General features: G+C 48.5%; 2 protein-coding genes across 2 annotated transcripts; one reads left to right on the top strand and one right to left on the bottom strand.

Moving 5' to 3' along the window:
• Positions 1-2,358: 2,358 nt before the first annotated feature.
• Positions 2,359-3,337, bottom strand: LOC120667519. Its single transcript, XM_039947580.1, has 3 exons — positions 3,173-3,337; positions 2,877-3,098; positions 2,359-2,772 (listed from the first exon to the last, which is right to left on the bottom strand). Exons 1-3 carry the CDS (start codon positions 3,320-3,322, stop codon positions 2,359-2,361), a joined length of 786 nt encoding a protein of 261 aa, XP_039803514.1. The 5' UTR covers positions 3,323-3,337.
• Positions 3,338-14,853: 11,516 nt separating this feature from the next.
• On the top strand, positions 14,854-17,276 carry LOC120664207. The gene is made up of 2 exons (XM_039943291.1): positions 14,854-15,847; positions 16,759-17,276. Exons 1-2 carry the CDS (start codon positions 15,058-15,060, stop codon positions 16,842-16,844), a joined length of 876 nt encoding a protein of 291 aa, XP_039799225.1. The 5' UTR covers positions 14,854-15,057; the 3' UTR covers positions 16,845-17,276.
• Positions 17,277-24,103: the final 6,827 nt, after the last annotated feature.

A 24,103-nucleotide genomic window follows, 5' to 3' on the forward strand; every position in this document is an offset into this window, starting at 1 on the left:
GGAGGGGGTGCCGAGGAAGGTTCCCGCGTGAGGAATCGAGGTTCGGTGGCCGGAGGAGGGAAATCTAAGGAAGGGGGCGACGATAGCACGGGAGCTCGAGCTCCGCTTGGCTCTGGTCGAAGTGAGGAGGATGAGAGAAATGACAAGTGGGTCCCACACCCATCCAGATAAATATTTGGGCGATGCCTGGCGGACTGTCCGCCGTCCCCTCACGGACTGTTCGCGAGGCGGGTGTTACAGCACCTCAGGATGCTCCTCCAGACTCCGGGGCCGCTTCCCCTCCGCGTCACTGACAAAGGCGTTCTCGTGACCACACCAACGTTGGTAGCGCAAACGTGATCCCAACAGTTCCTCGAAGGCAACGGCGCCCCACCGACCCTTTCAGCCCTGCCGAGCGTGGACGGCGCCGTAGATGAAGGAGCACCGACACTTTGTTCCTAGATGTATTGTAAAAATGCAACCTAGAACCTATTTGTGCTTGTCATGAACTCTTTGTGTTTGTCATGGACCACTTTAGGTTGAGATGGACAAGATCCTTGTAATGGACTACTATAGCTTCTAATGGACTATGTGCTTGTGTGCTGACGGCTCTCTATCTCTTTATTGGTTGGTTTGAATTTATCTTATTTGGTCAGTAATGGTTCAAATTCTGAGTCACTTTGGTCAGCTTCAAATAGCATGCACCAGCAGCAGAAGCAAGCAGCAGCGAGAGGGAGCAGCAAGGCAGAGCAGCAAGGTAGTTAGCTGGCCGAATTCTGTGCTTGTCGTGCCATTCCGTGTGGCGCTACAAACCTACTCTGTAGCACCACTGTGAGTGGCGCGACCAAAAGGACCTGCCACGGCAGTCGAATTCTGTGCTTGACGCGCCACTCCGGGTAGCGCGACAAGCCTACTCTGTCGCGCCATTGGTAGTGGCGCGACCAAAGGGACCTGCCAGGCCGCCAAGTGAAAAATGCAGTCCTTACTGGGCTTGGGCGCACATTAGCGCGGCAGATGGGACCTGTCGCGCCAGTGGTGTTGGCGCGACAAATCCCCTCTGCCGCGCCATTGTGTGCCCAAGCCTAGTAAGGACTGCATTTTTCACTTGGTGGCGTGGCAGGTCCCTTTGGTCGCGCCACTCCCAATGGCGCGATAGAGTAGGCTTGTCGCGCCACCCGGAGTGGTGTGTCAAGCACAGAATTCGGCCAGCTAACTACCTTGCTACTCTGCCTTGCTGCTCCCTCTCGCTGCATGCTATTTGAAGCTAACAGCCACTCATTTATTTCTTATAAATGATTAACCTGATTGGCTCTGCCTTTTCACAAGGCACCGTTTACCTTGAAGTGAAATGGCATTGTCACGTTGATCGCGTAGAGTGATATGAAAAAACATTGAATAGTGATCAACATTTGTGCCGTGCCCTTGTAAAGAAAAAAATCTGATTTGCGAAGAACCAAAATTTGAGTGAGCAAGCTCTTTATGGGCTTCAGAAATCACGTGCATCACTCAACAAATTCTTGTTTGATTCTTCAACTTGCAATGATACTTAACTCATATATAATACCATCGGTTGAAAACAAACAAACTTAGGCACGCTTCATGCCACAACAATTTATGCATCTGTAGTTGCGATTGTAATCTAAAATAGTTGCTCAATAATGGAGATGACCCATCATTAAATTGCACATGATACAAACTAAATGAATTCCTAAGTTCATAACCATACAATGTTCGAAACTACAAATAAAGTCTCATACACATACGAAAACCACATGAATAGGTAAATCACATAAATAGTCCAGTAATAAAAAAAGTCCGTCACACACATAGTCCAATCATATATAGAGTCCATACAATTATAAATAAAACAAGCTAATCAGAGTCGCCTTCAATCAAAAGCTCTCCCCAACCATCATCATCATCATCTCCATCATCTTGGACTACAGCTTTCCCCTTTCTTACCTCAATTTGGGACACTATGACATCTAATTCCGCTACATTCATTGACCGCCACTCGTCATCATCTCCATCATCAGGAACGTGGTCATGCTCAGAAGCACTCTTCCCTTTGTCCTGCACTGCACTGTTCCCTTGGTTATGGACTACAGGTGTGTCCACTGCTTTTCCTTTCCTGTCAGACGGGTGATCCTGGCCAGGTAAGTCTCCCACAAGTGTCTTCATTGCCTCCATTTGAGTAGCTCTAACACCCAAAACCTCCGTGCTCGCGGATGACACATCCTTCTCAACGTTGGGCACCTTGTGTGGCAGATCGGCAACTAGGGCCTGCATTGCCTCCATCTGAGCCTCCTGAGCTAAATCCTCCATCTTTTCCATTTCTTCCATCCTCTTGTTAGCCTCCAATTTTTGAAAATATTCTTCTCATGAACCCTTTGGGTATTTAGCTTCCGGATCAATAGTAAAACCTTTCTTTGCTCTTTCCTCACTTAACCTCTGTCTCTCCATCTCCTCATCCTCCTTCTTCTTCTCATAATTTGCCAAAACCTCCTTATCTGTGAGGGGCCGTGGGTACTTGCTTCGGTTCCTCCTCCAATAAACAATGCAATTCTCAAGAGTTGCCTTTTCTGCTGCCTTCTTTCCATACTCACGCCGTAGGTCTTGGAGTACAGGCCCTGACAGAAATGACTCAAGGGGCAAAGTAACTCGGTAATCCTTCCTTATCTTCAGTTTTCTATTTAAAGTGTCTCGAGATTTCCAAGGCTCTTTTGTTCTGCCCAATTGCAACATTAGCTCATACCGGCCTTCGAACCACTCCCAATCACATGTCCTTCCCTCCTGAAAAATTATTGAGAGCCAAACATTCAGAAATGTTAATATACCAAATACTAGCACAATGACAGAATCATAAGGAGTTTCAACTTTGTGGTTAATATACGAACCCAATACTCTCCGTAGCTATTGCCACAGTAATATCCGTAGCCAAGCTCAGAAGGAACTACGCCTTTTGTGGGCAGAATACCACACTTGCATCGACGACTAGGAGTAGTTGTATATGGCCATGGCTTCTTCCCACTCTCAAATTCTCGCACTTCCTCTTTTGTCGGCCAATGAGATCTAGGACCATAAATATACTCATTGAAGTCACATGCCGGCCATCCATCCTGCATGACAAATAACATTAGCCACATAATTACAGCAAAATTAAAGAATCAATGCTACGGTACATGACACTTACTCTAGTCTTTAGCGAGCATCTAAAAAAGGGAGTGAACTTTGGAGGGACACCAATATTAGGCCTTTGAAATTTGGCATGAACACCGCAATGACATTTGGGAGGATTGTTCACACGATATATAGCAGTTTTTTGCTTCTCTTCCTCTGTCATAGGTGGTGGATTTGGTGGGGGAGGGACCTATCGTCTAAACTCATTGTACGCCCACGACTCTGACCGATAATAAGGGAACAGCCGAACTTCTTCCCACTCTCAAATTCTCGCACTTCCTCTTTTGTCGGCCAATGAGATCTAGGACCATAAATATACTCATTGAAGTCACATGCCGGCCATCCATCCTGCATGACAAATAACATTAGCCACATAATTACAGCAAAATTAAAGAATCAATGCTACGGTACATGACACTTACTCTAGTCTTTAGCGAGCATCTAAAAAAGGGAGTGAACTTTGGAGGGACACCAATATTAGGCCTTTGAAATTTGGCATGAACACCGCAATGACATTTGGGAGGATTGTTCACACGATATATAGCAGTTTTTTGCTTCTCTTCCTCTGTCATAGGTGGTGGATTTGGTGGGGGAGGGACCTATCGTCTAAACTCATTGTACGCCCACGACTCTGACCGATAATAAGGGAACAGCCGAATTCTAGGATCGAACTTATCCGGACCATCGATCCACTGAAAGAAAAAGCAGTGGCAAGGATTCAATGAATCATTCCACTTGCATATGTAGAATGCTCTACCGGCCGTCTTGGGATGCCTCGATTGCTTCACCTCTGCCAGCTGATTGCCCGGTTCACAATGACAGAATGGAACTGGAAGGGCAGGAGGGACTGGGGCATCGTCATCACACTCGGATGGGTACTGTCCACCACCAAGCAGCTTGTACCGGGCATCGCTCATTGCCATGTGCACTGCAGATACATAAATTCAATTGCCATGTGAAATAAACAAAATACTTATGGAAATAAAAACAAAATAATTATGCAAACAAAGTATATACTAATTAAGCACAATATACCAGCGCTCAAAATATAATATGTACATTCCTAAAACTATGGAATAAAATTACATGTAACTCATATTAACATCCCCACCACTCAATCCTAGAAATCATATTAATCGATGCATGCACGTACTACCTCACGTCCAAATCGATAGCAGAGTACCATCTACGTATCATCTCAAATCCTAATCATGAGAAAACTATCAACAACACCACAATTTCTCATATCAAGAACCTAACCCTAATAAAAAACCACCAATAACTACTAATGCACACGGTTAAACGATGAGATATTAGGGGCAATACCTTCGGACAAGGATGGGGAACGATTCCCCGCACTTTTCCCCCTCAAAAAATCCGATTTGGGGGGGGGGGATCTTGGGGGGGGGGGCGGCGGCGTCGCCCTGGCTGCAGTTCTGGTCGGGGAGGAGGAGGGAAAGAAAGTGAGGGTGGGGGAGAAGGGGCCGGCGCGGGCCCAGGACATCGGCCTTGTCGCGCCAGTGCATGTCGCGCGACAGGGAGGTCCACGTCATCGCCGACGCGGCGCAGCGTGGCTCGGGCCGCCAGCGTGGCCACCCTGTCGCGCCACATGCACTGGCGCGACAGAGGCTATCAGTCGCGCCGGGGCAACTGGCGCGACCAAACGAGCTATTTTCTGCAAATAAAAACCAATACAGGTTGAAATTAAAATATTATTAAAAAAAGGTTAAAAATAAAAAAATTCCCCGTTAGCCCCTCTCATCAAAGCCTGCTATGACAGTAACAGTAGCGAGCGGCCTGCTATGCATGTGGCTCAATGTCTCCCTTGTGTCCTTCCTCTCCCTCCCTTCCCTTGTATACTTTTTTTTATTAAAAATCCTTATTCATAAGAATATTTTATCTTCTTCATATTATCTTGTTTTAAGAATCGATTACACAATTATGCTCAACGCGATAAGACAAACAAAATTAGATCCACTTGCATATATTTTGACAATATTTGAGAACTGGTAATAACTTATGTGACGATTTACTCTCTTTGTATAGCAATTTATGTGTATATCGGTTTACTCTAATAATAACTTTTATTTTGTGGCAACTTATATGTATGAGTGTGTGATTGATTTTGTTTGTGGTAACTTATATCCTATATGTGTGGCAACTCATGTGTATAATAGATTCTACTTTTTAGCAACTTTTGTTTAAATGTGTGACAACTTTTATTTTTATGACAATTTGTATTTGTATATAAACTTATATATACGACAACTTACTCATTTTTTTACTACTTATGTGCATGACATCTTGTGTTTTTCCAACTTATGTATATGACAGATTCTATTTTTATGACAACTTATAACAGATTATGCTTTTGTGAAAGCTTTATTTTGTGACTATTTATAAATATTTTTGTGGTAACTTTTAGCTTATATGTGTAGTAACTCATGTGTATGAAATATTTCAATTTTGTGGCAACTTATGTGTATAACAAATAGCAAGTTATAGCAAGATAATATGGCATCTTACATTATATGACTTTTTATCGATTAACATTTTTTTAGAAAGTACTATTGCAACTGATATAACTACAGTAGCAACTTATTATAAGGTAGAGATATTATAATTAGTATATATTTTATAGCCAAAAAATATTAATAGTTGTTACATACTATGCACGTAAGTTGATATATATACACACTAACAACTTATATGCGTATATTGTAGCAAATGCTTCAATAGTATGAAACTTAAATTTATACATAAGTTGCAACTAGTGCAAAATATCTCTAAAATATATGTAAGTGGGATCTAGTTTTGTTCATCTTATCACGTAGAATACAACGGTGTAATCGGTATTTAAAACAGAAATCATACTAAGAAGATAATTTTTTCTATTGAACAATTGCATGTTAAAAAAACCCACATGCATCCTATACGTGGGTGGCAGAGAAAGCAGGTGAGGTTAGGGCCGGAAAGACACACGAGGTTGAGGGGGTTGCAGGCGATTCCGTATGCAGAGAGAAGAGCTAAGTGGAAGAGTAGCGCGCTCACCTATCGCGCGACAAGTCGCACGTTAGCGTAACCTGAAGTTCTGAAGGCTTGGATTGCTCAAAAAAAAAAAAACTAAAGGCCTGGAGCCCTCAACGACGCATACGCAATCCGTTTGCACGGGTACGGTCGCCTGATCTAGCCTGATTGGCAGCAGCCGTCCAGTTGATGATGCGTCTCCGTCGTCTCGCCGGCGACGGGGTCGCCGAGCACGGCATGGGCGGGGGCCAATCATGTTCTCCTAAGTGCACCGAATACACGGGGTGCCCGGCATGCTTGGACTTGGAAGCTTTGTGTACGAATACATTGCATGCCCTAACAGGAGGTGAACAGGTACTATGTATGATGTAGTGATGTACACACGAATTAGGCACTCTGTTCTAACCCCCATACTCTTCTATATAGTGTTTTTATTTTATTACTAGGAAACTGAAATGAGATCGATCATGCACTGTGAATGATGTATACGCGGGAACTAAAGGTGAGGTTGTTTATCCAAAAGAAACAAAAAGAAAAGAAAAGGTGAGGTTGGCGCCTCCCTGACGCACGAGCCGGCCTTTCTGCTTTCCAGGTGTTGTTTGTACGTGCAGTGTTAGCTAGGTTATCCATTAGCACGCGGGCATGGGCTTTCATACGTTTCCTTGTAATAATAGCGGCATCATCATCCCGTATTCCCGCACGCAGTTAATTTCAACGTCCTTTTGTGATAAACTTGTCGAGGCAGTACAGTAGTTTCAGCCAATAGCGGCTAGCTAGCAACCTTTCTCGAAACAATAGTAATATTAGCAATGGTGGCAAACACATCACTCCTAACCTTTTATATAGATTATTATACATATGGTAGTACATGATTGAACACAACTTCTTACTATTAGTTCACACTTCACAGAGAGAGAGAGGGAGAGAGAGGCCCTCCCTATTTCGCACGAGAAAATCGCCCCAACGCTGGTTTTCCAGTCGCCCGGATGGAGCCGATCTCACAGGGCGACCAGCACGTGGTGGGTCCCACACGACGCATTATCTCCTCTCTTTCTCCTGTTTCCTCTAGCATCCATCCCCTTCCTCCCGTTTATTTTCCTTTTCCTCCTTTCTCTCTCTCTTGGTCTGGATCCGGCTCCCTAGCATCTCCGGCGAGCGGCGTGGCGGCAGGGAGATGTGGCGGCCCGGCTGCTGGGAGGTGCGGCGAGCTTCGGACCTCAGGGCGAGAGGCTCAGCAGCGGAGAGGTGCGGAGGCCCGACGTGGGGGCGAGCTTCAGACCTTTGAGTCGGCGGCGCAGCGGCGGGCTTCTCGGAGCAAGCTTCGCGCGCGGCGCGGCAGCTCGCACCCCGGGCTCTCGCCGCCGGCGGGAGGGTCCTCCCCCGGGCGCTCGCCTCTGGCGACGACGGTGGCGAGGTCCCCGGGTACCGGCGTTGTTTTTCTTCTTTTTCTTTTTCTTTTTTATTTTTTGGATTCAAAAGTTTTTACAAATATTTTTCTCTCTTTTTATTTTGGGTGTAAAAGGTTTTTCTTCAATTTTTCTTAAAACTTTCTCTTCCAAAATTTTTCTCATTAATTTTTTTCCTTTTTCTCGTCGAAACATTTTTCTTGAAATAGTTTCTCATTAAAGTTTTTCGTTTTCTTCTCTCAAAAATTTTTCCCTGAAAAGTTTCTCGGAATTTTTTTACAGAAAACGACAAAAAATATACCAAAAAAAATGACGATCGGAAAATCGACCCTAAGTTGTCCTCTTTATGGTCGCCCGTAATTTAGAATCACCCGAAAATCGTGTGCCAGCCAGTTCCGGTCCAACACACAATGAGAAATGATCAGAGCGCGGTCAATTATTCTCTACGTTCACCAAATACACAGTCCTCTTTGGAAGGAAGCGTGCGCATGGACGTGCACGTACGCTTCCGATGTGTCAGACCCCAGCGTACACCACAGTTCACATAGTAGCTAGTAGTACCTCACCATATAGTTGTCCAATGGGCCGAGCCCGGCCCAACCCGGCACGGGCCCGATCCGGCCCGGCACGATTAGCCCGGATAACTAATCGTGCCGGGCCAGGCCGGCCCACGTGCCGAGCGCTGTGCACGAGCAGGCACGAGGGCCTGTTTGGCGTGCCGGGCCGGCCCGATATGCCAGGCGGGCTTCGTGGGCCGTGCCAGCCCGAGCCCGGCTAGGCATCTGCACCAGGCCGCCACTCCCTCAACACAGAATGATTTCAAGATTTCAAATCTAAGATTCAAATTCACAAATACATTGAAGATTTCACAGAATCACAGATACACAGTTCAAACTTAATCAATGATACATCATACATACACAGATCACAGAATAGAAGCACATTTTATGATAACAAATTTATTAAATTGAGCTGTTTTGGGTGCTGCCTCGTTAAAAATCTTTGTAGGTAAAACCCCACACCTCGTGAGGACAAAACCCTACAAAGGAAAAGAGTACAGCCAACTCTAATTATTCAAATGTTCATCACAAGTTCAAGTCTTGGACTCCACAGTCCACACTACATAGTTATACAGATTCAACATCTAGATATAAGTTTTCAAATGATTCTTCAAGTTCTTCATCCTCTATGAGATGCTGAAGTCTTGCATCGGCTTGCTCCCAGTCCTTGATCAGAGCCAACATCTCTATGACCTCAGGGCCCAGACGCCATCGTCGCTCCTCGATAATCCTGCCAGTCATACTAAATGCAGATTCTGATGATATTGTAGAAATAGGAACAATCATTACATCTCTAGTTAGAATTGAAAGAACATGATATGATAGTTTATGCTCATGCCACCAGTGCAAGATATTGAAATCATCATCATACTGGTTAACAGTATCACTGTCCAGGTAGGCAGACAATTCAGAACCAGATGATAGAGAAGCACCAGAAGTTGCAACTTGCAACAGAGCACTAGCAGAGGTTCTTCTATGCAAGGAGGAAGTAGAACTAGAACCAAGACTAATAACAGAACCAAGAGTAGTACCAGACAAACTAGAACCAGAAGACGAAGACTCACCACCAAAGATTCTTCCCCAAGCTGTTTTTTTCTTACCTGTAAGGCCTGGTTGGGCAGCCCTTTGCAACCTTACACCACCAAACTTCTCATCATACTTAGCAAAAATAACAGACAACTCAGCCCTTACCTCAGTCAAATAGCATGAGTAATCATTACCATTAAGCTAAGATAGAAGTCTAAGAACATTGGTGAAACCTTTCAGCTTAGCCCTAGGGTCTAGTATAAATGCAAAGGAGTAGAGCATGGGTATGTCACACCAGTATTGCAAGAACTTATCTTTCATAGGAACCACAACTGATCTTAAGTCTCTATCATTTTCATAATTATTTAGATGGCTAGCTATCTCAAGAACATGATGCAATATTAATGGAGATGTGGGGTAATAAACAGTGGAATCATAGAACTGTTCAAGGAATTCAAAAAAAATTTCAGCAACATACTAGTACTGGTCTGTCAGGAGTGGCTGACCATCAACTAATAAAGTATGCTGAGTAGTGATGAAAACAGAGAATGTGGCCTTATGGGGTAGGAGATGTTTTAACATAAGATAAGTAGAATTCCATCTCACATCCATATCCAAGCCAAGCTTGCGAGGTCTTTCACCAACAGCAATGCAATATGACTTGTATGCAGCAATGCGCTGGTTAGATGAGTTTAGAAATGATATAGCAGATCTAAATGCACCAAGCATTGGCTTAAACACTTCAAGGCAGCCTTAACAATAAGATTTATGATATGACAAGCACATCTTTGATGCAGGAACAAGCTACCAACATAACCAGACAAAACAGGATTAAGTTGATTAATAGCCCTAGTGTTAGCAGCAGCATTGTCCAGTGTAACAGCAAAGATTTTATCAGTTAACCCATAATCAACAATAACAGAAGTAATACGCTTAGCAATATTCTCAGCATTGTGAGACATATCAATCAACCTGAGACCTAAGATCCTTTTCTCTAGTTGCCAATCAGCATTCACAAAATGAGCAACCACACTAAGGTAATCCTCCTTAGCATTGCCAGACCAGATATCAGAAATAAGAGCAACAGAGGATACATACTTCAAGCACTCAACAAACTGAGCACGACGTTCAGTGAAGTACTTGGCAAAATCTCTAGTGGTTGTTTGCCTAGACACCTTAGCAAATCTAGGATTATGAGCAGTAGTAATGTACTCTTCAAAAGCATCAGACTCACCAATGCAAATAGGCAGGTCAAGACGAGCAATTAACCTACACAACTGAGTACGAGCTACTTCTGGTTTGTACTCCCAAAGGTGCACAGAGCCATCAGGATTAAACTTAAGTTGAGATTGAGCCATGGCATTACGAGATTTCAAAACAGAGCATATAGAAATGTGCCGCTTCAAGTGACCAGTACCATGGGTTGATTTCCCAGTGAGTTTTTTCTTGCAATGCTTGCATCTAGCACCAGTTCGACATTCCTTACCATCAATTACCTCATAGATCTCATCAAAGTCTTTCCAGACCTTGGAGGTGGACGCCCTCCTCTTCCTGGTCGTGCCAGACTCAGTGGCAGCGGCGGTGCTCGCACTGCCAGTGCCAGATCCAGGAGTCCCCTGAGGAAGGCCTTCTGGATCCAGGTCGATGGCAGCATTGCTGCCAAACAGCTCAGCGGCATCCGCAGCCAGGCCATCCTCATCATCTCCGCGAAAGCCCATCGACCGCAACTCATTGTTGTAGGAGTTGTCGGCGGCCATCACTGGTCTTCGGTCCCTCACGGCCTGCACAAGAAGGAACATCTGTGAGGGGGATTCATGAGGAAGAAGGAGAAGAAAGGTGAGTTCTGACTTACCTTTGGCCGGAGCACCGAAGACCGAAGTTGCCGTCTGCGCCCTCACCGGAGTTGTAGGCCACACAGTCTCGCAAAGAGGGGAGAGGAGGATTCGTGAGGAAGAAGGAGAAGAAATGAGAGAATGCAACAACCAAAAAAGGAACAGAACAAGCAAAAGAAGGGAGTATGGAGGGATCCAGGGACAGGGAGGGCGGGAGACAACGAAACCTAGCAGCAGCAGTCCAGCACCACTGCCTCACGTCGTCGCCCCTCACCTTTCCCCTCCTTCTTCCTCAAAAATCCTCATTGCCGGTCATGACAGGTCGCCAGATCTGGCTGAGGAGAGGGGAGGAGGTGAGGGCCCGAGGGGAGCGGCGGATCTGGCCGAGCAGAGTCGGAGGAGGTCCACTGGAGCGGCAGATCTGGCCGAGGAGAGGCAGAGGAGGTCGGAGAGCGGCGGATCTACGCCGGAGAGGTGGGGTGGAGGTCGGGTTGGAGCGGATCTAGCGAGGAGCGGGGGAGGCGGAGGAGACGAGGCGGCGGCCAGGCGGGCGGGGAATGGAGGGGGCTAGGGTTACCGGCGATCCACGCGCCCCCTCCCCCTTATATATGGCCGGCCCGCTCGGGCTGGCGGGCTACGTGGGCCTTCGTGCTCACGGGCCGGCCCACGTGCCGAGTCGGGCCGGCCCACGTGCCGAGTCGGGCCGGCCGCTAACCGTGCCGGGCCGGCCCGGCCCACGTGCCTGAGGCGCGGCCCAGGCATGGCACGACGCCCGTGCCTGGCCGGGTCGTGTACTGGTCCCAATTCTCGTGCTTCGGGCCGGCCCACGGGCCTCGGGCCTGATGGAAAACTATACCTCTCACCACAACGCTTACGTGTCGCTCATCGTGCTACCGCCGTGGTCTAGCTTAGCTTGCGATCCGCGCAGGCCCGGCCCTGAGGGGGGGGGGGCCAAGCGGGGCGGCCGCCTCGGGCCCCCAAAACTATGGGGGCCCTCCGCAGGCACGTATGCATACCGTATATGCACGTTGGAAGCCAGGAATAGGAAGCTAAGCTCAAAGCAACGTAAGTTGAAGCTATGGCCCAGGCGCCCAGCAATCTGGCGTCTATCTCCCGTGGGATTAGTGCCGTAACCTGCGCTGCATTCGCATCTTGTCTCTCCTGGTCCGCGACGGCGACGGCGACGGCGAATCGCATCACTAATTCGCTACGGACTACGAAGCCGACGACGGCGAACTGGATGATGGAGCGGGAGCATGCGACAACGTAGAGCATCTTGGCAGTCGGCGGACATGCAGCAGCAGAGGTTAGAGACTTGAGAGGTAAATTTGACATAAACCCAATGCTATCCAGTGTCCAATAAATTGATTTGCCGACATTCAATCACTAATTGGTTTTTCCTTCTATTTTCAGCAACGCAGTCATGACCTCTAGAAAGTATGCATCTGGTAGTCAGAAAAGGAAGAGTAAAGAAACGAGAAGATGAGTTCATATAATCACAGAGGGGCTATTGATAATTTTTTTTAAAGAGTAATACAAGCACTTCAAGAAATCCAGAAATTTTTAAGGTAATATTTACAGTGATTGGTATGAATTACTTTTAGATAGTCTGGAACTATTAATAGTGTTTGATATATATTTCATACTTACACATGTTTATATATGAATAAGCAAGTTAGATTGTTTATGCTATAAGGGCCCTCATTTCTAATCTCGCCCTGGGCCCCCAAAATCTCAGGACCGGCCCTGGATCCGAGACCGGCCGTGAGATCATGCATGGAGGAGGCATGCACACGCGGGAACTAAAGCTCCGTGGGGCCCCACGCGGGCGCCGTCCGGCCTGATCATCAAACTCCCCCAGAGCTACGCCATGTCGCCATCCGTGGGGGCTAATTAAAAATGATGAGCCTCCCCCGCTTTTGGCGCGGCGGATTAACCGCGTCCGCGTGGACGCCGACCCCCACCGCACTGGCTCCCTCCCTCCCTCCCTCCCGCGCCACGCCACGTCACCCCCTCCCTGCCTGCCCTCTCCTCCCGGGCCACCCCACCCCGCCCGCGCCACGTGTGCCTCGGCGGCGGGCCCGGGCGGCCCCGCCCCCTCCCCCTCGTCTTCCTCCTCCCGCGCTCGCACGCAGCTTTAGACAACTAGCTAGTGACACGAGTCCGGCATCCGGCGTGGCGCCTGTGCTCCTCCTCCGTCCACGCCGGTGCCGGCCCGGCCGGCCGGCCGCCTTTTCTTTCCCCCGTCGAAGAGCGGAGCCCTCATCATGATGCCCATCTTTACTACTTTTGGGTAATTGTTTAACGGATGGTTAAGCTCAATCGCCCCCGGCCGATGGTGCCTATCCGGATCGCCATTGGTCCCTGTCAAGCTTATCCGGGGCCATCATGGCCTGCCGATCCTCTGACGGTAACACACCTGCACTGCACTGCACTTGGGGAAGCAGAGATGCCGATCACGTACGCTGCCGGCGCGGAGAAAAGGCCAGCTTCACAACTTGTGGCTCTCCGAGCGTTGGATGCTATTCGTCGGCGGTTATATCGATCTCAGCTCCTGCTTAATAATGAAAACACCCGGCGGCCGTATAATTTATGCTGCTGCTGTGCCATCCGATCCTCTGGTCGATCGCCAAGCGCCCAAACCATCATTTTGAAAACTTCTGCGATATGCAACCGTGTAATCATCCCGTTTGCTCGTTGAGCGAGCGACGAGTTCGACGAGAGTGACGGTTTCAAGTTGGAACCTACCACAATATATAATATATATAATGGCAGACCCGATCGATTTATTCCCCACCCACGGCAGAACCTAATGGAAATCCCTTTTTTTTTTTGCTTATTCAGGTGATGCGTGTGCACTGTTCATAGTAGAACGCATTGTCCTCGGAAGTAATAATGTACAAGCAGTGATCTCACTGTTTTTATAATCTAAGGCGTGCTTCTGTATGCACCACTATTTTCTCTTAAAACATTTGCTATATATGATGAAAGTGAAACCGAAGAAAAAATATAGATCATGCCAACAGCCAGGTCTCTGAAAACAAACTTAAGTGTCCTAACCCGCTCACCAAATATAAGTTGGTAATACGTTGCGGAGCATGGTGAACGAGAATTCCAGCCGCCTGACAGCCACATATATATACTTTTTATTTCAAATATGATATTAGCCGTAGCACAACTAATTTTCAAATATTACAAAAATCAAGATACTTATCTGTTTGGCTGGAAAAAAGCCGATCGATTTCGACTGATTCAATAGTATTATGTGAGAGAATAAGCTGAAACAAGCCAAAATAAGCTGAAAGCAAACAAGCCGAAATAAGCTGAAAAGCGGACAAGCCGAAATAATCTTTAATCGTATGCTCCTCTATTTTTTTAAAAAAGGAAAATGATTGAGTCAGCTAATTCCTATTGTAAGCCGTTTGCTTTCCTTCTTCAATCCAAAAGACCAATACCATCTGTTGAGACGGCATGACTCAGGTACCACAATTGTCAATGCATGAACACTGCAGATACTACACACACAACTCCTAGCTACGTCCTACCGGATATGCTACATTGAATTAGCAGCCAGTACAATTCTGAATTCATTACGCCGGCCCGTCTCGACGACCTACACGCCTGGTTGAACAGGGCACTGTTGATCATACACTCCTTGCCATGCCTACCACGCCACCATACCGCGCGCCACACCATGCAGCTAGCGACAGCGTCCAACGTCACCACACGCCCCAGTCCATCAGTCCATGTGTCGCGCCACCGCTTCCCCCGCCCGTCGCCGTCGCCGGTGACGACCTCGGCCCGCGCTGCCCCGCCCGGCGGTATATATAGACCGGCCCGGGCACCCGACAGGCTATGCTTCCCACTCCAACCACTGATCGCTCTCCAGCTATTCTCACCTGCACCACTTGGATCTCCTCCTCCCCTCTTCTCCGTAGCTGAACGGCCCAGCTGGGCTGCATTAGCAACCTGCTCATAGATATCCTAGGCTCCTAGCTAGTTTGACTATCTTGGTAGGTACGGTGACCGTCGGATCAGGCTTCAGGCATGGCGACCGCGACGACGACGGAGCAACAGCTCGGCCGCGTCCGCGAGGACGACGAGCAGCGGGGCTTCGTTGACTGTGACGGCGGCGACCGCGGCGTCGTGGCGAGGGAGGCGGCGAGCCGGCGGGTGTCCCGCCTGGCTGTCGAGGGCGGCGACACCGACAGCACCAGGGCCGGCCGTGCCCAGGGCGTCTTGGCCGGCAGGCCGGGGCGGCTGCAGGACGACGCAGTGGCGGCGCGGCGCCGGCGCTCGTTCGGCGGCGCGCGGGCGCTGCCGCCGCCGCACGCGTGGCTGGCGATCGAGGACACGAAAAGGCAGCACGACAGCGACCCGGAGGCCGCGGAGGAGCAGTGGGCGCGATTCCTCGGCGCGGCGGGGGCCGCCGCGAGGCAGCAGCGGCGGCGGAGCAGCTTCACGGTGGTGCGGCGCGAGCGCGCGGGGCGGGAGGCGTGGCTGGACCGGGCGTGGGAGATGAAGCGGAGCTGGCACGAGCGCAACGGCGGCGCCCCCGACGCGGACACCCCCGTGGTTTTGGTGGTGGGGAAGGGCGGCGGCGGGGGCGGCGCGTCCGGCGCCTCCTCGCCGGCCCACTCCCAGCACGCGGGCTCCGTCGGCGGCGGCGGCGTGGCCATGGACGTGGACGAGGTCCGCGCGTGCCGCGACCTGGGGCTGGAGCTCCCCTCCGACTGCACCGTGGAGATCCAGTGCTACGGGCTGACGTCCGGCGGCAGCAGCCCCACCCACACCGCCAGCCGCGGCGCCGACTCCCCCTGCGCCGTCTCCAGCCCCGGTACGCACTCCGCCGTGTGATTGATAGATGAGTAACACACCGGTCACTCACTCACACGGCACACACTGACACACACACTCGGATCGATCGAGCTGGGGATGGATCTCATCACAAGCTACATGTTCACCAGAACACGTAGTGATTTACTGATAACAATTCGATTCCCCTATAACGAATGACACAAGAACAATAATCAGTTAATCAGTGGTGTTAGTTCTAGACCAACGACGTGCCTTAGACATAGACAGACATGAGACATGTGCCTCAGATAATATCTTCAGGCAAATTAAAGCATATAATAACCCTGCCATGGCCGGCATGGCAAGCACGACGACTGAGTTCCCTGTCAGGTCAGCAAGGGCACTAGACGATGGCCTTTATTATTATTATTACTGTATTAATCAGGAGGGAGTACTGGGGAGGCTAGCTAATTATGATCACCGATCGAGTTGATTAGTACTCCTCTCCTCCATCTGCAACGCCTACCTTCTTCCCTTTCTTTTCCCCTGCGTCGTCGTCGTCGTGGCAAATCCATCGGCGACAGCGACGGCCACTCCATTTCTCCACTGCTAGCGTCCCCATCCATCGCTAGCTCCCCCAATTCTGTATTTCTATACCAAATCCGGGCATCGTCCCCGGCCGCATGCACCTGCCGCCGGCGAGTCAGCCATCGCGATCCGTGTGGGATCCTGGTCATCATGAGCTAGATTCATCGACATGATGCTGGATAGCTACATGACCATTACCGGATAGATAGATCTCGATTAGTTGCGCAACGCATGCACGTCGCACCCATCATGTATTAGCGTGAGAGTACGAAAGGAAATTAATAAAGAGTGATGTGCGATTACTAGCTGATCTCTGATCTCTGTTTTCTTTTCCTTTTTCTTTTCTTTGGGAAACGCATGCAGGAGCTGATCCGATGGACGTGAAGGCCCGGCTCAAGGTGTGGGCGCAGGCGGTGGCGCTGGCCTCCTCCACCCATCTGAGCTCTTGATGACGATCGACCATGATGATGCATGCACCCATGCTTCCATGCGCATATGCATGCTTCGCTTCATTTCATCGATTATTATCCGCTCCGCTCCGATCCTACAAGCGAACAAAGCTGGCATCGTTTTTTTTCAGCCATATATCATACATGGTTTCTCTAAATAGGAGTATATATGCCAATGTGTGTGTACACCGCCCTGTTTTTCTTCTTCCTTTTCGCTATATTCATTTGAGCAATAAATACTTAGGTATATAATCGATCTCCGTGTGCACGTGTACTGCTCCCTAATCCATTTGTAATTGTAACTTTGTAAGCCTCGTGTGCGAGAGATGCATAAGCGTGTGTGTTCTGTGTGTGTAAGAAATCATTGTATGATGCCCACATGTTTCTTAATGACATATGAGAACTCACACATATGCGAGGTGTGTCGTCCAACGCAAACAATTGGATAGCTTTCGTGTAGAATTGATATGTTCCTACTACATAATTTCTCGTCCTTACCCGTACCGATTTTATAGCATTTAGCATATGTTTCCATCTCACCTGATTTTTCAGCCATACAATGCGTTAATACACGTGGGCCGTTTTATGCTATTAGGACCCATAGACACCAAGTTTCCGCTTGTTCAAGGCGCTGTTATGCGGACCACTGCCTCCAGCACGAGACATCGTGCATTCTCCAGCTATGCCGCACGTTTGTACTCGAGATTGCCACGTCCAGAGACTTACTAAGCATTCTGCCTCTGTTTTAAATTGTAGATCGTTTTTGCTTTTTTAAATACATAACTTTTACAATATATATAGATATGATATAACTAGAAAAGTTATACTGCTAGAAAAAGGCACATACGTACCGGACCGGAACCCCCGGTTTGTACTGGGCGCCGGCCCGGTACCGCCTGGCCGGTACTAAGTGGGCCGCCACTTAGTACCGGTCAGGCGGCCCGGTACTAAAGGTGCACTTTAGTACCTGCCACGCAAGCGCCGCAGAACGAGCACTGTAGTACCGGTCGATACTAAATGTCTTTTTTTTTCTTTTCTGTTTTTTCATTTTTTGGGTTTCAACTAATTCGTATTCATATACGTTTGCGTATTCGTGTATGTCTGCGTATTCATATTCTTGTACGTCTACGTATTCGTATATATTCGTATCTAGCATACAATTGAATACATTTATTATAATTACATAAACTTGAAATATTATATGTACTTCTAATATAAATATGTTAATAATAAATTCGGGATTCATAATATATTTACAAGTCGTCGTGCACATAAGTTATGTCCAACAAATTTTTACAAGATACTAAGGGTCCTTATGCGCCTCATCATCGCTGATGTTCTTATTCGGATCCGCTCGACCCACACTTATCTTAGGATTCGCACAAAATTCTCCAGTTGAATTTATGACCTCATCTAGGAGGAATCCACAGATTGATTCTTGAATTGTTTTGATTCTTTCCGGTTGGATAAGGGCATCCGCCATGCACGGCCCTGAGTATGTTGTTCTCGGTCCGATTAGGCCATTTCCTGACACTCTCCTCATGTATATTATATGGGTCTATGAAGCCGACGTGATAGTACCCTTTTCTCTACCATTCTTGAACCTTCATCCTCCACGATTAAAAAAGAAGGAAGAGGATGAGAAAACACATAATTAGTAGAGCTATGGTACTATATACAAATGGTAGGATGAAGTACGCTTACATACAAAATACACTAAGGGGAGACTTGTCTAGGGCGTCTTGATGGTACAGACCATAAAGATTTTTAAATTCAATCCATATGTCATCCATCCCCCGATGAAAATGCCTATCTTATATTCGGGCACGGAACACTACATCCTTCGATGCACTTGCTTTCATGTACCTTGCATGCAACTCACGCATCCTAGTTGGTAGCGTCGCAATCAACTCTTCCCACATAAGAGGTTCCCCCAACACGAAAGGTTTTTTGTTTGCCCCTGGGTGAACCTCAATTGGAGCCTCTTCGAACAGTTGAGCTTTTGTGAGGCTGATTTCTAGCATAAAATAAGCAGTAGTTGCATCCTTTTTGGAGAGCACTTTGAGCGGGGGTATCGATTGCTTGGACTATTGTCTGAGCTGGGGAACTTGGTCGCGCAGACGGTTTCTTGGCTTCTCCCAGGACTTTGTGATCTGGCGGTCGTAGTGCGATAGGGGTGCCATGTACTTCGGTTGGAGTAAAGATCTGAAGCAATTCTTATCTGCCTTTGACCATTGATGCACCGGTGGAGGCATTTTTGGCGCGAAATGAGCTCTGACGTGCTCGCGCACACTTTCATCTAATTCCTCCTGAGTCATATGGTATGCTAACTTCGGTGGTGGAGGCTTTTCTTTCTTCTTCTTGGGGGTGTTCCTCTTCTTAGGAGGCGGCACGACCCTTGTGCTCTTCCTCGCCTTCGGAGGCGGTGGCGGTGGGACCGAAGGTTTCGCACTCTCCTTCTTCGCCTTCGGAGGAGGTGACGGTGGGACCCAAGGCCCTGAGCTGGCACTTGAGTCCCTTGCATCATCGGGAGCCGGACTGAGACTCTTTTCTGCTGCCAGTGCTGTTCTTGGAGCCGGACTAGGACTCCTTTGTGGTGCCGGTGGTGATCTCGGAGCTGGACTGGGACTCCTCTGTGCTGCTGGTGGTGATCTCGGAGCTGGACTCGGACTGGGACCTCTTTGAGCTGCCGGTGACTTGGTGGGCTCGGAGCCGGGAGTTGGTGTGTCGGCGAATTGTATCCCAAAGGCTAATCGTATGTACCGCTTGTTCCAACAGATCCATGTGTGCACGGAGTGTCTGAGTTCCTCTTCTCCATCACTTCCAGGGATCTCGAGGTCGAGATCTTCCCATCCTGGCTCGACTCGATCGACCATGACCCTAGCATATCCTTACAGAATCGGCCTCCCATGAATTGTCCCACCTTGGACAGGCACTTCAGCAATGCCGTGCGCGATCAGTTTGGTCTTTTTCCTCTACTGATACAGAAGCTCGCAGGGTGTCCTCACGGTGATGTCATCCACCGGGTAATGTTCTGACTCGTCCGCAACCACTGTGGGTTGACCTCCGGCTGGGTGCTCCATGGAAGCGACGCTGCTACGGCGTTGCGAGCCGGGGCTGATCTGGCGTCTTGTTGGTGTGCCTGGCTGCAAACTGCCATTACCCCATCAATCGAAGCTATCCTTTGTTCCAGGGCATGCATCTTATCTTCATGTTCAGCCTTCTTCCTAGATTGGCATCGATAGGTCTAATGTGAGCACTGAAGCCATGCTTCCATGGAACTACACCCATACCTCGTACACGTCCTGTGCATTCCGATGTCCCGAGAGCGTACGTCAACTCATCTTTCTCTCTGTCCGGCTTGAAGCTGCCTTCGGACACGGCCTTTAGTGCCTCATCCAGCCTGTTGGCCGCTTCTCTTATGGCGTCGCTAGTACTAAGCGAACCATCTTCCGGGTTTAGGGAGCCTCCATGAGCATAGAAGAAATGCTTTGCTCGGTGCGGCCAGTCGAAAGTCGCCGGTACGATTCCCCTTGCAGTGAGGTCGTCTTCCATTTTCTGCCATTTGGGGATCGCCGTCGAATAACCTCCTTGCCCAAGATGATGAAAGTGTATCTTCTTGCTCGCGTTCTCTTTGGCTTGTGCTGTCCTTTTCTCGCTGGTCTCGGATAGTTTATACTGCACAAATGCATCCCAAAAAGGACGTTGCTTCTTGAAGTGCTTCTCGAAGTCTGGCACGCGGCCCTTCTTTATGTAGTCTTTGTTCAAGTTCTTCTTGAACGTCTAGAAAGAAATAGCCATCTTCTTCACGACCAAATCCTTATAGATTTCTTCTTTGTCCTTTGGAAAACTGAAGTGTTGTTTGACATCTGCCCATAGCATTTGGTTCTCTGTTTCAGGGACGATGTCAGCATCATTATCAGTGCTTTTGGTTTTCTTCCAGAGCTTGAAGCTAATGGGGATGTTCAGCCGCACTGATTCACCATAGTCGTCTTAACCCCCTTGGGAGACTTGGGTTCTCCATCCGGGTGCAACGAGGTGATTATGGTACGTGTAACACCCCGATGTTTAATTTAGGCTTAGTTTGCTAATCCTAGGTCTAATCTTGCTCTTAGCTTTGACTAAATGAGCATCCTAGACATTTTCTTTAGTAGGGTTCTACCCTATTTTTCTTTCGAATCTAAGGCTCAAATGAATTTTTTGCCCAATATCAAAGTTGTAGAATTACTCTTCCTCTACAACTTCTATATTGTTCAAATTTCAAGTTCTGATAGGAAAAATTGAGTTTGGGCAGTTCAAACCTCGAGTCTGAAATTTTGAGCTGGGACCGGTCAGACCGGTTTGGGGCACCGGTCAGACCGGTGAACCCCTGTTTCGCCCTGTGCATCGCCGATCTCGGCGTTGGTGCCTCCACGCGTCGCCACGCCGACGTCTGCACCGCCGCTTAAGCTTTCTACGAGGTTCCAGTAGCCCATTCCGTTTTGCTTGCGTCGTCCTTCTTCCTCGCGTCGTGAGCGGAGTTCCGCAAGCTCTGGTGTCGGTGCTCGCCGCGCTGGCCATCCTCCGCCGCCACGCCGCCGTCCTTCCTGTCCTCGAGCCACTCCATCTCACCCCGCACATCCACAACCCCGCCCCGACCTCGATTAGGCCAATAACCGGCCGAAATCAAAGCCGCCGCCGTCGACCATCCAAACCCTATCGCCGGAGCTCCGCCCCTCTCGCCGCCGACCCTTTTCCGACCCTTCTCAACTCGATTCAAGGTAGTGGTGAACCTCATCGTGCTCTACTCCACCTCCCCAGCCTTTTTCCTTTTCGTTTTGTGTGCTGCCGTCGCCGGGAACACGGCTCGCTGCCGTGCGCCGCCGCTTGCCGCCGCCCGTTCACCGCCCCGCGCCCTGGGCTGAGTTTCTACGCCACTTTCGCGCGCACGGAGGCCGCCCACCCTTGCTGGACCCGTTCCAGTCCTTCCCAGCCGCTGCCCCGCTCCACATCGCCGGGAACGCCGCCGCCGTGCCGGGAGCCGAGCGCTGCTTTGCTCTACTGAGCGCCGCCCAGGCGCGAGCGGTCTGACCACTCGTGGTGACCGGTTGGACAGGTCTAATCCGGTCTGACCGGTGTAGTGGACCGGTCCAACCGGTTCACTATTTCCTTTTTATGTGCTGACCTCCCAAAATTCTTAGTAATTCATAGAAAAATCCTAAAATAGCAAAACCAATTTCTTTAGCTTCATAATTTCATGATCTATCAAGTAGAACCGTGAAATGGCTAGTTTCGTCACTATTGCTAGATGGTTCTACTTGATCTTGTTAGTAGTAGCCAAAATTTAGAAAATGTCCGTTCGACCTCAGAGCTAAGCCTGTTTAAGTTAAGTGCCTTCACTGGTACTCTTTATTGGAAACACTTCAGGCTAAAATAAAACTTGGAGTCGAACCCCATCTCAATATATCACCATCCAGTTAAATCATAGTGAGGTGTCTGGTCATTAGTTTATACGTGCATCCTTTTTATGAGTATTGCATCACATTGCATCGCACTGCATTTTGTATAAATCTCATGCATAGCATCATTCTTGTCTATAGACGTTGAACCCGAAGTAGCGTACGAGCTGGTTGCCGAGCCAGTCCAGGAGCTACCAGCAGGAGAGAAGCAGCCCGGAGAAGCCGTTGAACCAGCGCCAGAAGAACTCACTAACCCTGCTGACCTGCAAGGCAAGCCCCGAAGCATATCCCTTATTTTAAGTACTCCATGTTATATCTTAAGTATTGTGCATTTACGTTCAAGGAATTGATTGGAACCATAGATGCACAATCTAGAATACCCAGTGTCTTTACTAGTGCAGTTATCGCTAGCATCGCTATGCTTAAGTAAACTCGGTAGAAGACGGGTGATTTCCTGTCACCCGCGAGATATAGGGTTGTTGTTTCAGGCAGTGTTGTGAGAAAAAGTACTGTAAGAATGAAATTGTAGACCGGGTGGAGGAAAGTGGAACATGATTATGGAATAAAGGAAATATGAGCCTCCGCCTGTGTCGACTGAGGACCGTGCCGTTGTTGGCCCTTTGACTGAGGATTGAATAGTACTAATCACATGCCGGAAGTAGGAGGTAGTCGAAACCGGTAAGCTAATTACCTAATTGCGACGGAATCTGACTCTCCATCCGCTACACTGGCGTGGTGCGAGGCCGGATGATGTAGTCGTCCACGGGTTCACCGGGTGTTCGCACGTGTGGGACTCATCATCCGAGTGTTTGCGGCCGCGCGTCAGATTTCGAGGTATTTATGGGAACAGTTGCTCGGTGTGACTCGACGGGGTTGCACTAGGCGTGTGAGTTAGGTCTACCTTGTAAGGTTAAATCGGATCGATTCGCCGTGACTCGCGGATATGAGAGCCTTGGTCAATGAGTCACATCGTAGTAAAGATCGGAAAGACAGAAAGATGGAAGTTGGGCTTGTGGCTATGATTCCTTGATAAGATGATATGTTCAACCATGTTTGCTTTAGAAATTCAGGCGAACCTAGTTGTAGCTGTCAACTCAACTTGTGCTAAAAGAATGAAAATAAGGATCCAATAATAGCGGCTTTTCAGCAAAAGAACTACAGTGCCAAAGAGCCTTGCATGTATAGGAGTCGGCTAAGTATATACCAATAGTCGGGTAAGCCTTGCTGAGTATTAGAATACTCAGGCGTGTTGTTGTAATAATTTTTAGCAGGATGCGTACCGGAGGACTTCGAGGAGATCTGCGCCTCGTGGATCGGTCAACCACTCCCTCCGGGTTGGTCGGTCGAGTGGGTTACGTCTTCTCCGTGAAGTTCGGGCAGGTGAGCCTCACATCTGTGGGCAAGTTGTGAAGCTCGTCTTTTATCGTCGATGCTATCTATCGTATTGTATTTTGGAATCAGGTTTAAACTCTATATTACTTTCCGCTGCGTTTGAACTCTGAGGTTTGATTTGTAAAACTGGTTTGCAAGCACTTGTTGTAGAATTAATTTGGTACTTCTGTTATAAACTCTGGTTGTAAAGGTTTGTGAACACTTTTGTTGCCAGTAATCATCTGTGCTCGTCTTTTGGCGAGAGTTCCTGTGTGATCGATCCTGGTTACAGCAGGCGGTCTGAGTGTACTGGTTGAGTGCGGTAATTCTGGATTAAGTTTAAGTATTAATTATTGCACTTAATCGGTATTATTTGGACTGTTCTGTGACAGTACGCCCCTCCATCTTTTTCTTGGAGCCTCATTTACGTTTCGAGCTCTTCGATTCAGA

This window comes from Panicum virgatum, chromosome 3N, assembly GCF_016808335.1.
Source record: "Panicum virgatum strain AP13 chromosome 3N, P.virgatum_v5, whole genome shotgun sequence".
Lineage (NCBI taxonomy): Eukaryota > Viridiplantae > Streptophyta > Magnoliopsida > Poales > Poaceae > Panicum > Panicum virgatum.